The sequence below is a fragment of the Saccopteryx leptura genome, chromosome 4 (assembly GCF_036850995.1).
Source record: "Saccopteryx leptura isolate mSacLep1 chromosome 4, mSacLep1_pri_phased_curated, whole genome shotgun sequence".
Taxonomy (NCBI): domain Eukaryota; kingdom Metazoa; phylum Chordata; class Mammalia; order Chiroptera; family Emballonuridae; genus Saccopteryx; species Saccopteryx leptura.
The window spans coordinates 210,730,697-210,749,813 of NC_089506.1; the positions used below are offsets into that span (position 1 = coordinate 210,730,697).

The 19,117-nt window shown below is 50.5% G+C and overlaps 1 protein-coding gene across 2 annotated transcripts in view; it reads right to left on the bottom strand.

Moving 5' to 3' along the window:
• The window catches only part of SEC14L5 (SEC14 like lipid binding 5), a 52,492-nt gene extending 45,917 nt beyond the window's left edge, over nt 1–6,575 (bottom strand). The window contains exons 1-2 of one of the 2 annotated variants that reach the window (XM_066382677.1): nt 6,333–6,575; nt 5,493–5,606 (exon numbers count right to left, since the gene is read on the bottom strand). In XM_066382677.1, coding sequence (XP_066238774.1) covers nt 5,493–5,555 — 63 coding nt within the window. In that variant the 5' untranslated portion in view covers nt 5,556–5,606; nt 6,333–6,575. Of the gene's footprint in view, nt 1–5,492; nt 5,607–6,332 lie in introns of those variants that run through there. The other variant, XM_066382676.1, reaches the window with a different exon arrangement.
• Nucleotides 6,576–19,117: the final 12,542 nt, after the last annotated feature.

Sequence of the window (19,117 nt, forward strand, 5' to 3'; positions counted from 1 at the left end):
CAATGAAAGAGGTGCCCCTTCCGAAAGTGCGGCGGGGGCCGGATAAATGGCCTCAGGGGGCCGCATGTGGCCCACGGGCCGTAGTTTGGGGACCCCTGATGTAGAGTCTTTAATAGAGGTAATCAAGTTAAAATGAGGTCGCAAGGGTCTCCTTGTGAATCCAATATGACTGGTATCCTAGTGAGGGGGAAATGTGGACCCAGGTGCACACAGGCAGAATGCCCCGTGTGAAGGTTGGGAGTTATACTGCCACCACTGAGAAACTACCAGGAGCCAGGAGAGAAGCCTGCCCAGTGCCCTCAGAGGGAGCACGGCCTCCTGGCACCTTGATCTTGGACTTCCGTCCTCTAGGACTGTGTGACACTAATCTTCTGTTGTTCTAAGCTATCCGGTTGTAGTACTTTGTTACACAGCGCAGCAAATGAGGACACTGACTAAGGGACGGCCTCTTTAACCTCCCTAAGCCTCAGTGTCCTCCTCTGCTGCAGCCAAGGCTGCTGTCAGAGGACCTGCCTCTGAGCTGGCCGCAAGGGCTGGGCTTCAGGGGGGTCAGAAAGCGCCCCCAGGCTCTGTACGCGTCAGCTGCCCGTGAGAGGCAGGGTCTGCAGGCTTCGGCTGCGCTCCCCTTTGCAGGGTCTTACGGGGTGCAGGCATTCTGGACACAGTCCCGATGGTAACTGCCCCTGTGGGACCACTCCCTCAAGCCAGAAGTCACCCCCATAATTTCAGATCCTCAGCTTTGAGAAATAGCAGAGCTCATGGTTGGGAATGTGAGTTCTGGAGCTGACTGCCTGCAGTTAAATCCTCACCTGCCATTTGTTCCCTTTGTGGCTTTGGGTCATTCATCCATTCCTTTTGTGCCTCAGTTTCCTCATCTGTAGCATGAGGCTACCTCTACCAAACCTATATCATGGAATGGTATGAGAAGTACATGAATTAATATTTGAACTGGCTTACAACAGTGCCTGGGACCTAGGAAGCACTGTGTGCAAGTCTGTTAAATAAAATTTAAAATAGAATCTTCTTTTTTTTCTTTTTCCTTTCAAGTCAGAGGAGAGGAGATAATGAGACAGACTCCCACCTGTGCCTCCATCAGGACCTACCCAGCAACTCCCACCTGGGGCCATCCATGCTCAAATCAACCAAGTTCAGTGCCCGGGGCCAACGTTCAAACCAGTGGAGCCACTGGCTGTGAGAGGGGAAGAGAGAGAGAGGAAGAGAAGCAGATGGTCACTTCTTCATGTGTGCCTTGACTGGTAATCAAACCCAGGACATCTACACCCCAGGCCAACGCTCCACCACTGTGCCAACTGGCCAGGGCCTACAACAGAATCTTCGCCCTGGCCCGGTAGCTCCGCTGCTTGGAGTATCATTTTGATATGTAAAGATTGCCAGTTCGATCCCTGGTCAGGGCACAAACAGAAACAGATCAATGTTTCTCTTTCTCTCTCTCTCCTTTCCCCTTCTCTCTAAAATCCCCTCTGCCTGCCTGACCAGGCGGTGGCGCAGTGGATAGAGCGTCGGACTGGGATGCAAAGGACCCAGGTTCGAGACTCCAAGGTCGCCAGCTTGAGCGCGAGCTCATCTGGTTACAGCAAAAAGCCCACCAGCTTGAATCCAAGGTCGCTGGCTCCAGCAAGGTGTTACTTGGTCTGCTGAAGGCCCGCGGTCAAAGCACATATGAGAAAGCAATCAATGAACAACTAAGGTTTCACAACAAAAAACTGATAATTGATGCTTCTCATCTCTCGCCGTTCCTGTCTATTCCTCTCTCTGACTCACTCTCTGTCTCTGTAAAAAAATAAACAAATTAAAAAAAAATTAAAATCCTCTCTGTCTGATATATATCTATATCTATATCTACTAATAAAGAATCTTCTTAAGCCCACTAAATAACTACCATCATTCACACCAGGGATTTCTTCGGGAGAAATGTGTCCACACAAAAACTTGTACATAAATGTTTGTAACAATGTAATTCATAGTAGCCCAAAACTGGAAACAATCTAAATGTCCATTAACTGATGAACGGATAAATAAATGTGTCCATCCATACAATGGAATATCATTCGGCCATAAAAAGGAATAAAGTTCTGAATCATGCCACAATGTGGATGGACCTTTAAAATATTATGCCAGTCACAAAAAGTCAACTATTTTATGATTCCATTTATATGAAATGTCCAAAATAGGCAAATTTATAGAGACAGAAAGTAGATTAGCAGTTATCTGGGGCTGAGCAGAATGGGGGAGGTTAGGGGATGATGACTAAAGAGGACAGTGTTTCACCCTGGGTGGATAGCTCGGTTGGTCGGAGCATCGTCCCAATACACAGGGTTGCCAGTTCAATCCCCAGCCAGGGCACATACAGAAACAGACGATGTTTCTGTCTCTCTTTCCCTTCTTCTCTCTCTCTAAAATCAATAACTTAGTTTTTGGGGGTTTTTAATAGTACAGTGTTTCTTTTGGGGGAATGAAAATGTTCTAAAACTGACAGTGATGATGGTTGCACAACTTTCTGAATATACTAAGAACCACTCACTTCACCCTTTAAATGGGTGAATGCTATGTGAGTTCTATATAGCTCAATAAAGCTGTTGAAACAATAAATAATAATAACAAACCTAAGCACTGTTTCACGAGCATGAACAATGTGCCAGGCCCTGTCTGGACACCCACATCTCTTCACTGAATCATCACTTCAGCTCTCTGAGGGGCCAGACCTTTATTATCTCGCTTTTCCAGGTGAGACACTGGAGCAGGGACCCAGCTGTTGGAAAGCCATTTAGGCAGAGAGCCCAGATAGTCCAGAATACATTCACAGCGGGCTGTGGGCTGACCAGAGCGCCCTCCAGGACCTAAGTGACCACAATCTACAGTCTAAGACAAGGCCTCCGTGTTCTATACACAGGGATCTCCGCAAAGACCCACACGCACCGCCTTCTGGTACTCATATGCGAAGGGAACAAGGACCCTCCCCAGCCTTGGATAAGGCAGCTGCCTTTGTTGTCTTAATTACTTCCCTCTGTCTACCAATATGATCCAAGCTTGTTGGTTTGAACCAAACAATACAGAGTGCTACCAAGAGAAAAGAAAGAAAATTCCCCTGGAATCTCACCCCTCAGAAAAAGAATTCATGTCAAGGGATTTGGCCCAAGGAGAGAGATGGCCATTTATTGGATTAGTTAAATTTTTGAAAACAAAGAGAAAAATATTTTTAAAACAAAATTTTTGTAAGGCTGGGTCTTGACAGATTTCCTCAGTGCTCTGTTATAACCAATTCCACCAGCCCAGTTGTAGTCTTTTCTGTTAACCCTGGGGGACTTTCGAAGACATGAGAGAGGCTTTGATTCTCCAGTCAGTTTTGTTAAAACCAAAGGCCAGCTGGTCTGGTCAGTCGGATGTGGTGGAAACAGCTGAGTTCATCCAAAACTTCCCTGGCATCTGACCCCAGCGGAGGGCGAGGGTTTAGCTGAGAAACAAAGGCGGATGTCAAGTGCAGAAAACCCCTTTTGTGTCCACACAGCGCGCAAGTTATGTTGAGTTATGCAGCTATTTTGGGGACAATGATGTTTTGTAAACAGACGGCAAAGTGGCTTTGTCAGGGATGTCACAGCGGTTTGGAGCCCTTTCACTGACAAAAACTGTAAGGAAGATAAGGGTGGCATGGTATTTGAAAAATATACGTGACTTAAATTAAAGCAGCTAGATGACAAATATCTGAAAACCTTTGTTCCCTGCTGTACTCACAAGCGTCTACACACCAACACCTATAGACTGTTAACAGTTCGGGGAGCAAGCTGAGACCAGCCTTCATTTATGGACCACGAAGCCTCCAGAACAGGCTTCACACAGCCCAGAAACACATGTACACGTGTGCATCACCAGTCCTGCTAATATGGTCTGAAGCGCTACAGACATGTTTTATCTTAAAGTGCAATGATTGTAAATATTTCTGAGAATCCTAAACTTGCTAAATTAAATGTATATTTATTAAGTCCATGCAATAGTAAAAAATTATTAGTTTTCCATCCGATTATTATTTTGTCTCCACTTCATGGCAGAGAACCACAGGTCCCTGCACTGTCCCAGAGGGATGGGGGTGACGGCGTCTCTTTCCTATTGAACAAATGAATGAATGAACAAATGAGTTCTAGGGTCTTAGAATAGGTGAGCTGCCTGGAGCCTTAGAGGACAATTCTTTATATTTAGCTGCCATTTATTGTCTGCTTAGTATAGACCAGGCCCTGCACTAGATCATACACACACACACACACACACACACACACACACACACACACACACTAGTCATCTTTAATCCTCACGACAACATATGAAGTGTGTATAACTATCCTCATTTCACAAATGAAGGAACCAAGGCTCAGAGAAATTCAGCGACTTCCCAAAGACACAAAGCCAGGCACTCCAGAGCAGCAACAAGGACCCAGAGCTTCTGACTACTTGTCCCCTAGTCTCTTCATCACCTGCTGGTGTCCCACCCCCATTACAAATGAAGAAAAGTCACAGCCACAGGCAACAACAATAATAGTAACAACAATAATAACAGCATTTGATCTGTGCCAGATCCTGCATGGTAAGCTTTACATATATTGACTCATTTAATTCTCAGCACGATGCCCAGATTTAGAAACTATATAATTCTCATTCCAGAGATGGGGAGTGAAGGCTCAGAGAAGCTGCGTAACTTGCCCAAGAGCACCCAGCTAGTCAGTATGGCCCCTGCTTCTTTCCTGACCTGGAACCATCTACACATAACAGCACAATGTGTACGAAAGACTCAGGTGATAATTTTTCATCATTTGTGTGACTACAAACCCATATGTAGGTAGAATCATAGAATAAGATCAGGCAGGACACACACAGGGTATGTGAAACGATCGAGGATCAAATCCTGGCTCTAGAGTCCCCACTGCATAGATCTGAGCCCCAGCTCGACCTCTTCCTAGCCACAGAACTTGGGGCCACCCTGCCACCTGTCCAAGCTTCGGTTTAGTGGTGGCAAATGAGAATAATAGGAGCTATTAGGAATTAAATGAAGGAATAGATGTAAAGACTTTCATAGATTCTTTGTACTTACTGTACACCCTCAGTGAATGGCTGCCATCATCATCATCATTAGTGTGTTTACTATTGTTACTATTCCTATCCTTACACAACAGTGGCTTATCCCCTGATGTCCTTGTTTTCTGTCAGAGGGTCCTGAGACAAGAGAACAGGTAAGCTTCAACAAGAAAAAGAAAAATAGACCTTGTGTTTTAGTCAGTGAGCAAGGATTCCAGGAGTTGTAGTAAGAGGTAGGATGGCCAGGCTGAGGGGTCACTGGTTGGAAGCTGGACCCACCATGTCAACAAAGTAGCTCGATAACGCCTTCCAATCCAGGGACTGGGGGGCTCCCTTTCCTTACAATCATAGCTGACCTCCTATATCCCTTCAACCATCACACAGAGTCAGGAGAATCAGGGATCACTCACCGCCATGACCAGCTCGAATGGGTACTTGTAGACGCGGACAGGAGACTGGTACTTCTGCACCATGTTCTCGCAGAAGCGTCAGGGGAAGCCACTCAGGTAGAAGTGAGCAGGAGCCTGGGTGACAGGTGACTGGTGAGGTAGCAGTTCCCTCCCCATGAAGCAAGAATCATACCTACTGCTTCCCTGGTGCATGGGGTAGGGCCACCCCTATGGCCCCACCCACAAATCTCCCTAGCCTTCAAAGCAAGGGACCCGGTTTAATCTCCAAGTTACTCTCGGCCAGGCCGCAACACCCGCCACCGGTCGGGTCCCTTACAGACTGCCCCAGACCACACTCACCCTCCAAGAGCAATCAGTACCCCCAAATTTTCTTTGGTCCTCACTACTTCACATGAAGGCCCCCAAGAAGCATCTCTCACTGCCACTCACAAGGAAACACACACATTCGTAATTTTTACACTCCCACAATTTACCACCCACGCACCCTACAGCTCGCTACAGATGCCCGCAAGAATCACTCCCATTTTCTTCAAGATACCTTGATCCACACAGTCTTTACCAAATTTCACATGCACTGTCTCTGTTAAACACACACACACACACACACACACACACACACACACGCACACGCACATACACGACTCTCCTCCCACATGGGACCACTCTTGCACACGCACATAACTTTGCACACACTCGGCTCCCTGCAAAATGCATCTACCCAAATCCATGCTCACACACTATTCCTCTGGTGCACACACAGACGTCCACACGCACACTAATGCGCACGTGGACACACAAACACAGGCAGGCACACACGCGTGCATGCACGGGTCAGCTCACCCTCGCCCTTGGAGTCTCTGGGGACGCAGCCCTGGGACACTGAAGAGCTCAGCCAGCCAGAGACCCCGTAGCCGCCTGGCTCAGAGCGCAGCGCCTGGGACAAGGCCCGACCACAGTCGCCTCGCCTGGGGAGTCCGGTCCTGCTCACCCTGGGACCTGGCCAGCCAGGGAGGGGTCTGCAGGTCGGGAGAGAGACCTGCCCCGCGGGAGCTCTCCAGGACCGGGGACAGCAGAGATCCTGGCCTGGCCCCGCCCCGGGACTGGCCCTACCCCTGAATGACCCCTCCCACTTTTCTGCCACAGCCCCGCCCAATCTCAGCCCCTCCCTTTGTTTTATGTTTCTTGTTTGGCCACGCCCTCAGCCCGGCTCTTCCTCCAGATTGGCCATGTCTCATGGGCTCCGCCCCCACACTAGTCTTGTTCTTAAAGCACTCAACGGCGGGAACGGCCCAACCCCAGGAAAACCCCGGCCCAAGACTCCGCCCCAAGCGTAGCTTTGCCTCTAAGCATACCCTCGCCCACCCAACCCCGCCCCTCCTAGTACAATTTACACTTGGCCTCTATGGTAATTCAGATCAACCTCCTGCTCGAGCTCTGAGCCCTTCCCCTTCCACGGGCCTAGCCCCAGGGTCCTCATGGCCCTGTCCCCAGTTCCCGCCCATGCATCACTCATTCACTCTGCAAACATTTACAGAATACCTAATAAGTGTCAGGCACTTCCAGGCACTGCAGCACCATCAGTGAACAAAATAGACAAAAATTCTTGCTATCGTGGAGTTTACATTCTGGGTTGTGTGGAGACAGAGGTTAAATAAATAAGGTAAATATATAGTACGTGAGATGGCGAAAAATGCCAAAGTGAAAAAAATAGGCTAGGAAGGGGTTCAAGAAGCAAACCGAGTACGGATACAATTTAAACCAGGGTGGACTGGGGCCACCGTGAGAGGGTAACAATTGTCCATCATCCTTACAGCCCTCCCAGGACCCCGGGGGACTCAGCCTCCCTTCCATAAGCCCCCCTATCCTCTCCCCATCTGTTTGGCCTGGAGGAGCCAAGAAGCTGGCTCTGGACAGAGTTGTCCTGAATTTACTCATTCAACATTTACTGAGCACCTACTATGTGCCAGCACTGGATGACTTTACCCATTCACAAGGGGGAAGTCTGACAGACACACATGCCCTTGAATGGTCCACAGTCCTGGGCAGGGAAGTGGGTGTGCAGGGAGACAGATACTCGGTTTTTCAAACATATCTTTTCACTCTGTGATACCCAGCCTATTTTCTTTCTAGCTTGTATCACACTCTGTAGTCATCTTATTTATTCATTCATTTTATTTCTTTGTGGGTTACTGACTGTCTCTTCTGGAAGGCTGTGAGCTTCACAATGTCAGAAGCCATGTCTGTCTTGTTATATGACTCCAGGTTCACAGGATTTTTTAAAAATTACACTTGAAAGTCAATATTGTTTTATATTAGTTTCAAGTGTGCTGCATAGCTGTTAGACAATTATATAATTTACAAAGTGATCCCCCAATAATTCTAGCACCCACCTGGCAGCATGCATAGTTATTACAATATTATTGACTATATTCCCTATGCTGTACTTTACATCTCCGTGACTATTTTTTTTTTTCTTCTCCTGTGTGCCCTGGCCGGGAATCAAACCCAGGACTCCTGCACACCAGGCCGACGCCAACCGGCCAGGGCCATCTCTGTGACTACTTTTTAACTACCATTTGTACTTCTTAATTTCTTCACCTTTTTCACCCAGCCTCCAGAACCCCTCTTACCTAGCAACCCTCAGTTTGTTCTCTATTTATGAGTCTTTTTCTGTTTTGTTTGTTCATTTATTTCTTTCTTTAGATTCCACATATAACTGAAATCATATGGTATTTATCTTTCTCTGCCTGACTTAGGTCCGCAGGATCTTACGGGGGATCTGGCACACAGTAGGTGTTCAGTGTGTTTTCTTAATTAGAGTGATCAAGGATGGAAATTAAGAGCACAAAGTTCCCGAGTCTGCCACAAGGTGGCAGCAAATGACAGTCCATGGCTTCTGGATTTTCACATGTTGGGAAATTGGGGAAATGGGTCTAGGGATGTTTTGCTGTACCCCAGGATTATCAAGGAAATTCACACGCTTCTCCTGGGTGTCAGTACAAGTGTATATAGTGAGCAGTAACACTTCGCTATTTATACAGCACAAAATGAAATGTGTTCAATTGACACAAAGTAACCACAGAGTGAGAATGTTTACACTGGAAGGATGGGGCAGGAGTAGTCTGTCCCAAACTTTCCAGCTCCCTCGTACTTCAGCAGGATACATGTTAATATGCAGATTCCCAGGGATCTGCAGGATGCAGGATGCAGGGTATCCCAGGATGCTCAGAGTAAATGAGGGAGGTCTGCTCGTAAGAGCTCCTTCCAGATGTGGGCATCCTTCCACTCCTGTTCATTCTCTTCACCCAGACTGGATCTTCCTGGCCACTCCACCGCACACGTGTCTCCGTAACCACACAAGGTGACAGCTTGGGAAGCAGCAGCAGCCGTGGGAGTGGGCCAAGAAGATCCAGAAGGGGCTGAGGAGAGTCCCTGAGACAGCAGAAGAGGCTAGGGTTTCCTGGCTCCATCAGCCCCTGCCTTCCAACAGGTGAGGACATGACTTAGGGTGGGGGGAGGGGTGTGACAGTGGACGGGGACAGAGTGTGTGGAAAATGGGACCCAGAGGGAAGTGATAACCTAACTCTTCCTCCTGCAGCCCAAGGGAAGTGACATTCCCACCACCTGCCACATGTCACCTGTTATGACCACTGTCCCACTAATCATTCCTGCCATTCATTGAGCACATGCACCTAGGCTCTTGATGTACCAAGCATTACTTTAAGGCTTTGCAAACATTCACACACTGAATTCTCAAAAACAACGCCTGGAGTGATGAAAATGGTTTGGAACTCCATACAGGTGCTGGTGGCACAACACTTTGAATGTACTAAATACCACCAAATTGTACACATCAAAGTGGTTAAAATTTTTATTTTATGTTATATGACTATTACTTAAATTTAAAAAAAAAAACTTCTTCAAGTCTCAACTATCTTAATCTTTATTTTATTTATTTTAATTTTTTTAAAACTTACTTATTCATTTTTGAGAGAAAAAGTAGGAGACTAAAACATCTATCAGTTCCTGTATGTGCCCTGACCAGGGACCAAACCGGCAATCTTTCTTTTTGCTTTTTTTTTTACAGATACAGTGAGAGTCACACAGAGAGATAGACAGGGACAGACAGACATGAGAAGCATCAGTCATCAGTTTTTTGTTGTGCCACCTTAGTTGTTCATTGATTGCTTTCTCATATGTGCTTTGACTGTGAGGCTACAGCCGACCAAGTAACCCCTTCCTCGAACCAGCGACCTTGGGTCCACACTGGTGAGCTTTGCTCAAGCCAAATGAGCCTGCATTCAAGCTGGAGACCTCAGGGTCTCAAATTTAGGTCTTCCGCATCCCAGTCTGACCCTCTATCCACTGCGCCACTGCCTGGTCAGGCACCACGTAACCATTTTTAAGTATACAATTAAGTGGCTGTTAATACAGTCACAAGATTGTGCACCCAGCACCACTATCTAATTCCAGAACATTTTCATCACCCCGAGAGGAAATTTGGTGCCACCAGTCACTCCTTCCCCCTCCCCCAGCCCTGGAAACCCTAATCTGCTTTCTGCACTAATCTCATTTGTCCCAGGGCTGCCTCAACCTTCCTTCTTCTCCCTCCTCAGAGCAGAGCTCAGAGGCCTCTTGGGCTTGGGAATGGAGGGTCTTAGGTGTCATTGGCAGGGCAGCTGTGTGCAGGGGTGCAGGTTGCAGCCCGCACACTCAATGCAGAGGTCCTGGTCATTGGGCGACTTGGATTGAGCAAGAGGCAGAATTGAGGGATGCCTGACCCAGGGAGCCGCTCGGCCAGCCCCCCCCCACCTCTCGACCCCTAACCCACCTCTAATTCCTGTCACTTCCACAAATGCTGCTTCATTGCCTCTGGGCTCCACCTGGAGCTGCATGTGCACTCCGGGTCCACAGGTGAGAGGAAGGCACTCCCAGCCCCAGGAGCTGTCAGTGGGGAGGAAGGGGGCAGAAACAAGGGGAGGGGGGCGCAGGGAGTTCTGGGTGCTCGGAGAGGAGAGCGTGGGGTTGCAGTGTTGAGCAGTGGGTGCCCGAGTCAGGCTGGCCTGGGTGTGCGCTCTGGCCCTGCCCCCTTCCAGTTTCTCTACAGGATTTTGGTGGCAATGTCTCCTTTAAAAGGGGGGTAATGTGGAAAATATTCAGCCTTTAAAAGGTAATAAACTCTAACAGATGCGACAAGCCAGACGAACCTTAAGGACATTATGCTAAGTGAAAGGAGCTAGACACAAAAGGGCAATTATTGTACGGTTTCATTTACATGAGATCCCTGAGGTTGTCAGTCACGGAGACGGAAACTAGAAAGGCGGTTGTCAGGAGCTGAAGGAGGGGCGTGGGGAGTTAATATTTAATGGGGGCAGAGTTTCCGTTTTGCCAGGGAAGAAAGTTGTGGAGATGGTTGATGATGATGGTTGTACACGTGAATGTACTTAACGCCACTGAGCTGTGCACTTAAAATGGTAAGTTTTATGTTATGTATATTTTTCCACAATAATATTAAAAAAAATAGGGGTAAATAGTGCCAGCTTGGAGGGAGGGACCATCTCCCATGGGACCTGGCTAAGGGGGTGGCGAGTTAGAAAGTAATAACTCTGTTCTAGTGAAACATAACTCTCACACCATACAATCCACTCATTTCTAGGGTGCAAGCCCGCGGTTTTCAGTAGTTTCACAGAATGCTGCAACCATAACTACCATCCATTTTATTTATTCATTTTACAGAGGAGAGGGAGAGACAGAGAGAAAGAGAGAGAGAGAGGAGAGACAGAGAGAGAGAAGGGGGGAGAAGCTGGAAGCATCAACTCCCATATGTACCTTGACCAGGCAATCAGGGTTTCGAATCAGCGACCTCAGCATTTCCAGGTCGAAGCTTTATCCACTGCGCCACCACAGGTCAGGTACCACCATCCATTTTAGAACATCTCACCCACCAGCAGAAATCCCAAACCCGAAACAGTCCCGCCCGCCCACTGGCCCTCCCGCCAGCCCCCAGCCACCGCTAATCTGCTGTCTGTCTCAGATTTGCCGGTGCTGGGCATTTCACGTGAGTGGAATCGCACACTGCGTGTCATTTGTGGCTGGCTGGCTTCTTTCCCTGTGCGTCATGTGTTCAAGGATCAGGCATGTCATAGCAGGTATCCAAACTTCATTCCTTTTCACAGCCGAACTGTTTTTATTCACAACACTTCTGGCCCCAAATGTGTGGGGTTTTCCACCTCAGCAACCAATTCTCTAACCCTCTGGACAGCAACTGGGAATCCTACAGTTCCATTCTGACCCTCACCACCTGCAGTTAGTACAGACCCCACGGAATCATGGAGTGTCACGCAAGGATCTCTGCCTTTGAGGGAACCACCAACATGCTGCTCATCCTTTGGGTAACTAAAGGGGGTGTCCTGGGTGGACACACCTGGGCAGACTCCAGGGAACTGGCAGGGGAGGGGGCAGAGGGTGGAAAGAGACACCCACCCTATCGCCCTGCTCTCTCCCCTTCACCCATGACTTGCTTCAGGCCCCTTGATGAGGGCAGAGACAGGGTTCCCCTGTGAGGCAGGGAAGAAGGGACATTTATCAGTGTCCTATGATGCCTATAATAAATTTCTACACACTTAGTGACTAAAAAAACAAAAAAAAAAATGTATTCTCTACAATTCTGCAGGTGAGAAATCTGAAATCAGTCTCACTAGGCTGAAGGCCAGGTGTTGGCAGGGCTAGGTCCCGCGGGAGTCTCTGAAGGGGGAAGCATTTCCTGGCCTTTTCCAGTGTCTGGTGGGGACAGTTGCACAAGGACGGCAGTGTGCTTGCTACCACTGAGCTGCGTGCTTAAAGTGGTGAGCTTTTTGTTATGTATGTTACCACAATAACACTAAAAGAAATCACATTGTAAAAAAACTTTTCAATAAGGGTAAATAGTGCCAGCTTGGAGGGAGGGGCTGTCTCCCATGGGACTTGGCTGAGGGGGGTGGCATTTGAGATGGTGCAGTGTTGGGAAGTGATAACTCTGCTTTATTAGAAACATAACCCTCACACCATACAATCCACTCATTTCTAGGGTGCAAGCCCGTGGTTGTCAGTATTTTCACAGAAGCTGCCGACATCCTTGGCAACGGCCTCTTCCTCCATCCCCAAATCGCATCACTCCAATCTCTGCCTCAGTCAGTGGTCGCATGGCTTTCTTCACTTCTCCATGTGTCTCTGTGTCTCCAACACCCCCCGCCCTGCCTTTCTCTTATAAGGACACCTGTCATTGGACGCAGGGCCCATCCTAAATTGAGGATGATCTCTTCTTGAGATCCTTAACTTAATTATGTCTGCAAAAAGATCCTTTTCCCAAATAAGATCCCATTCTCAGGTTGCAGGGGGTTAGGTCTTGCACTTAGCAGTATCTTCTGGAGGCCACCATTAGCCCACTGCACCCTGGGCTGGTCAGCTTCCTACCTCACCCCTCTCCCACACTCATCGCCCCCTCCACCGCCGCCCCACAAGATTTTCCTCCTGCCCTGATCCTGTGCCCTGGGTTTACTTCAAAATCAAAGTCTTTATACCCAAGCTCATTGTGAGGGCTGGGTCAGGGCAATGGCAGACTGTGAGTCCCCCTGCTGGAAGGAGTATGTGTCCTGTTGCCTTTTAGCAGATTAGATATGACACCAACCCCCCATCCTCAGGTCCTCTGGAAGCTGCTTGGAGTGGGGACAGAGACAGGAACCAGCAGAAGGAGAGGCAGGGCTGTGATGTGTTCAGTCAGAGGTCTGGGAGAACGAAGAAAGCTAGACATGGTGCTGGGGCCAGGCAGCCCAATGGTAAGAGGTCAGCTCAGCTCATGATCATGCCCATCAAGCCGGAGTCAGACCAAGGGGCCGGGCAGGTAGAGGGGAGTCCACAGGCACCCAAAGCTCAGCTCAGCCCTGTCAATAGAGCCGGACCCCAAGGGGATCCCCCCAGTCAGTCCCTGAGGCCCCAGCTGTCCAACCACCCCCCAAGCTGACTACTGGGGCAGAAGCCACAGTCCCAGGATGCCCGTCTCTCCACACCTGGACCCTGGCTGACTCTGGATCCTCCTAGCAACCAGCCACATGCGGCTGTTAACATTAATTAAATGGATATGAACGTATCATGCATGTATATGAATGATAGCAAATATAGTATAAACAATAAAATGTTAAATTCAGTTGCATAGCCACATTTCAAGAGCTCAATAGCCGTATGTGGGAACACTTCCATCACTGCAGGAAGTTCTTCCCACTGGACAGGGCAGCTGTGGAGTCGCCCAGACCAGCAGAGGCTGGGTGCTTTCTGGGGAACAGGGTGGACTGGCCAGGGCGGGGGCGGAGGAGAGGCCCGGGGTCAGGAAGAGGGGTGATTGTTCAGAGCTGGCTGTGTTGACTCATCAGTCCTGGAGGCCTGGGCCCCGGGTGAGGGATTAAGCCTGAGCCAGGGAGGAGAGTGGACAGGGAGGGCAGCTCGTGGGGCCTTGGCCACCCCGGTCCCGGGCAGGAATGTTTGACCTCAGCACACAGAGTGGGCAAAGGGCCCAGGCAGACCCAGACCAAGGCAGGCGGGCAAGGGGGCAGAGGTATGGAGGCAGCTCTAGCTCAATTTTATTTTATTTTATTTTTATTTATTTATTTATTTATTTTGTATTTTTCTGAAGCTGGAAACGAGGAGAGACAGTCAGACAGACTCCCGCATGCGCCCGACCGGGATCCACCTGGCATGCCCACCAGGGGCGAAGCTCTGCCCACCAGCGGCCAGAGCCACTCTAGCGCCTGGGGCAGAGGCCAAGGAGCCATCCCCAGTGCCCGGGCCATCTTTGCTCCAATGGAGCCGTGGCTGCGGGAGGGGAAGAGAGAGACAGAGAGGAAGGGGGGGGGTGGAGAAGCAAATGGGCGCTTCTTCTATGTGCCCTGGCCGGGAATCGAACCTGGGTCCCCCCGCACGCCAGGCCGAGCTCTAGCGCTGAGCCAACCGGCCAGGGCCTCTAGCTCTATTTTAAATTACAAACGGCAAAAATACAACACCCCACGGTGGCCCGTTTCCTTTTCTCACTTACTCTCCCGGGGCTTCCTTCCTGGCGAGGCCACCACGCCCACCACACTCCTGACCCCTGTTGGATGGGCACCCAGGTTGTTTCATTTCTTCAAAACGTGGTTGTCCGCTTGCTCTCCTTGCCCTTTCCCCTCCCAGGCTAGGCGAGTCTCTGCCGCCCGTCCGTATCTTGTTAGCTGCTGTATCCCCAGGGCTAGGCATGCTCTGGTGCTTCATGAGTGGATAGGGGGGATGGCTAGGCAGTGTGAGGACAGGAAGTGGAGATCCTCCCCTAGGGTGGGCCAGGAGCCTGGCCCCTTGGAGATGTCAGTGATGTGCGGGAGGGAGTGTGATGAGGGAACCAGGGTCCCTCCTTCCTCCCCAGGGCTCCGACTGCTCTCAGCCTGTGGGCTAGAGGCATTTCTCCCTTGCACTACAACTTTGTCTGCCTGGGGTGCTCTGTCATTGAGGACATGGGACAGGTGCCGTCTTCCACCCACAGGTGGCTTCAAACTTATACTGTCCCCCCACCCCTAGCCCGGTCCTGGGCCTCTGTAGTAAGCTCTCCAAGGGCAGGGACCTGTGTCTGTTGTGCTGAGCTGTATCTTGAGTGCCTAGCCCAGGACTTGTCACAAAGCAAGGGCTTGATCAATATTGAATGAACAAATGGATGAACCTTTTCTCCTCTACCGTAGTCCCGACTCGGGACCTACTAACTCTTGGTCGCTTCTCCATCGGGGACCTTCCCTATACCCACCACTGTACACTGACTCTCCCCTTCATTCATGTATGCGTTCATTCACTTAACAATGGCATTGAGCACCTACTCCGTGCCAGGCACCCTGCTGAACGGTGGTGAAGGTGGGGACGAGGGTGCTGGCTCAGACTGCAGGGTTTAAATCCTCAGTCTCCTCCTCACTGCCTTGAGCAGCTGTGTAATGCCTTGGACCTTCGGTTTCCCTGTCTGAAAAGGGGAGAGAGGAAGAGGCCCAGACCATCATCTCCATCACAGTGATGGCTTCACTGTTGGGTGCTTATGTCAAAACCCATCCGATGGTATACTTTAAATATGTGCGCTTTATTGCACGTCCATCGTACCTCAATACAGCTGGAAAACATAGCGCCAACCCCCCAAGACAAGCACTTGGCACAGGGCCTGGCACATAGTAAGCACTCAACAAAAGTGGCTGAAGTCATTATTGCATGTCTGATTTCACTGAATCCTTTCAAGACCCTATGGAGCAGGTGCCCAATATCCCCATTCTGCGGCTGGAAAAACTGAGGTTCAGAGAGGTGAAGACATTTCCCCAGAGTGACACAGCTAGAAAATAGAGAAGCTGGGACTTGACATCTAAGCTCCTTGGCTCTCCTGCTTTTACAGAAGGAGCAACTGAGTTTTAGAGAGGTTAAGCCACCTGCCTACGGTCAGATTAGAACTGGAATCCTAACCTCCTGACCTGGGCCATCCCCCCTGGGCCTTCCCTTCCAGGATGGCCCCAGAAATGCAGCCCCACCGGTCCGGGCAGAGGGGAGCCCTGGCAGAGCCCTGTGAGGCAGATGGGCTGGGAAGAAGCAGGCTTGGGGAGGAAGTAGACTTAGGCGTAGTAGAGGGGAGGACCGAGTATTGGGGCTGGGCTGGGCAGCCTGTTCTGCGGGGATCCCAGGCCTGGAAGAGCCGGTCTGGCTCCACCCAGCTCCCTCCACTCTCTGCCCTGACAGCATGACCTCTTTACTGTGGGGCCCTCCCAGCCTGGTCTGAGAGGCCCAGGGATGGGCGGGAAATGAGGTGTCCAGAGATGTGGGACTGGTTGTGCGGGAAAGCGGACCAGGGTTCACGAGGAAGCCTGGGTCTGCAAGACGGCCTGATGGGGTAGTAAGGCTGGGTCAGGACTGGGTGCCAGCCTGTGGGAGAGGCAGGGTTGGAGAGGCCCCCTGTTGAGCTGAAAGCTAATCCCTCAGGGCTGGGTCCTGGGGGAAGGGCCCAGGTGACCAGGGGCACGAGGCTCAGAGCAGCTGCTGTTTAACCACTGGTGGGGAACTGTTTCAATATTTTGGTAACAGGCATTGCTGGCAGGTGCACACCTGCATTCTTGGGAGGGCTAGCAGGGGGTCACTGGAGCAGGGGCTCCCTGGGGGCACAGGAGGGCATGGCTGCCTGGCACATTGTTGGGGAATGACTCAGGGGCAGGCAGAACGGTGACTCATCATGGACCCTCTCCTGCCCCTGTTGCCAGGGCCCAGCTTCCCATCTGGCCCCAGCGGGGAGTGTGGGGAGTTCACCAGGTCCCCGGGACCGAATGTGAGTCAGCCCTTCTTGGCTGGAGGGCCAGCATGATTTTCCATCCCTCATATTGTTCTGCTAGGAAAGTAAATATGTGTTACAAAACACTGGGTGAAGCTGGGCCAGCCCCCTCCTGTCCCTTTGGTGGGCGGGGAAGAGGGGGGAAGCACAGGGCCTGGATGCCAGGCACACTGGCCCTTCCCCATTTTACAGGTAGGAAAACCGAGGTATAAAGAGGTTAAGCCACCTACCCAAGGTCACACAGCTGGATGCGTGGCAGAGCCAGGATTTAAGCCCAAGTCAGCTTCAAGCTGCAGCCTGTGGGCTCTTCCCAGGGGGAGCAGACCAGGCCTGCACTGTGTGGCAGCTCTTCCTGCTCCCTGTGCTTCTCAGGGGGGCCCAGAGACCACCTGCTTCAGCCTGGGGTGGGGGTGTCTGTTAATGTGCAGATTCCCGGGCCCTACCTAGCCCCACCCATCATGCCCATCATAACCTCAGAGGGGGGACTCTGGAATCTCCATTTGCAAATGTCCCTGGGTTGGAGATGGGAGAATGGCTGCCCAGGGGAGGGTGAGGAGGCCTCCGCCCTGGGAGAAGGCTCTTCTGGTAAGGAACAGGCTGCTGGTCCTCCACACTCCCCTCTCTCCGGGCCTGGGGGAATGCTGCCCTGCTTGTTTCAAACTGGTTCACAGAAACACCCCAAGCCAGCCAGTGAGTGAGCAACTCTCCTGGCTGCTGGGGAAACGATGACAGCAAACAAGGAGTGTTTCCTGACCCTTCAGGAAAGCGGTGGCCACCTGGGAGCCAGCAGCCTGGCCCAGCTACAGAGAGCGGACAGGGTTCAGGCGCTCAGGGCGGCCTGGTTGCCAGGGAACGCCATGGCCCTGCAGGTGCCATCTCCATGGGGTTAACCACCAAGCAAGGGCCAGGAAAACTAACACCCTCCCCGAACCCCCATCCCACATGGCAGAGGGATGAGTCACTTGGCATAAGAGGAGAACCAAACAAATCCCATCTGCCCAGAGGAGGATGCATGGGGCCAGGGCGCAGTTTCCACCCCGTCCGGTCTGTCCAGAGACCCGCTGTGCACGCATGTGTTCACATGTGCAGACGGCACCAGCTCAGAGCTCAGCCTTTAGAGAATGAGAGGAGGGATGGTGAGGCACAACTCAAATTCCTCCCTAAACCTGCTCGTCCTCCCTGCAGCTGGGGGGCGGTATAGAGGGCAGCGGAGTCAGCAGGAGCCAGGGAGGGCGGAGGGGGTCGGGGTTCAAGAGCTCCAGCACTTGAGCAGGCTGCCCTGGGAACCATCCAACCTGGCACAGAACTCCAGAACCTCAGTGCCCTTCCCTGGAACATGAGATAAGAGGGAAGGCTCGCCTGACCAGGCAGTGGCGCAGTGGATAGAGCGTCGGACTGGGATGCGGAGGACCCAGGTTCGAGACCCCGAGGTTGCCAGCTTGAGCGCAGGCTCATCTGGCTTGAGCAAAAAGCTCACCAGCTTGGACCCAAGGTCGCTGGCTCAAGCAAGGGGTTACTTGGTCTGCTGAAGGCCCGCGGTCAAGGCACATATGAGAAAGCAATCAATGAACAACTAAGGTGTCGGAAAGAAAAACTGATGATTGATGCTTCTCATCTCTCTCCGTTCCTGTCTGTCTGTCCCTATCTATCCCTCTCTCTGACTCTCTCTCTCTGTCCCTGTAAAAAAGTTAAATAAATAAATAAATAAAAAAGAGGGAAGAAGGCTCTAGGAAGAGGGAATAACAGATTTCGGTCATTTAAAAATAAATTTTTTTTTAAGTAACTGGAAAAAGCAATTCAAACACATACAGCCCTGACTAAGTATAACTCAGTTGGTTACAGCATTGTCCCAATATACCAAGGTTGCAGGTTCAATCCACAGTCAGGACGCATACAAGAAACAATGCACAAATAAGTAAAACAACATATCAATGTTTGTCTCTCTCTCAAATCAATAAATTAAAAAATTTAATGTATCATATCAAAAAACACACAGAAAAAAATCAAAACATTTTTTTTTAATTTTTTTTTATTCATTTTAGAGAGGAGAGAGAAAAAGACAGAGAGAGAGAGAGAGAGAGAGAGAGAGACAGAGAGAAGGGGGAGGAGTAGGAAACATCAACTCCCATATGTGCCTTGACCAGGCAAGCCCAGGGTTTCGAACCGGCAACCTCAGCATTCCAGGTCGATGCTTTATCCACTGCGCCACCGCAGGTCAGGCCTCAAAACATTTTTTAAAAATTAAAAAGTTTTGGCCCCAGCCAGTGGCTCAGTAGATAGAGCA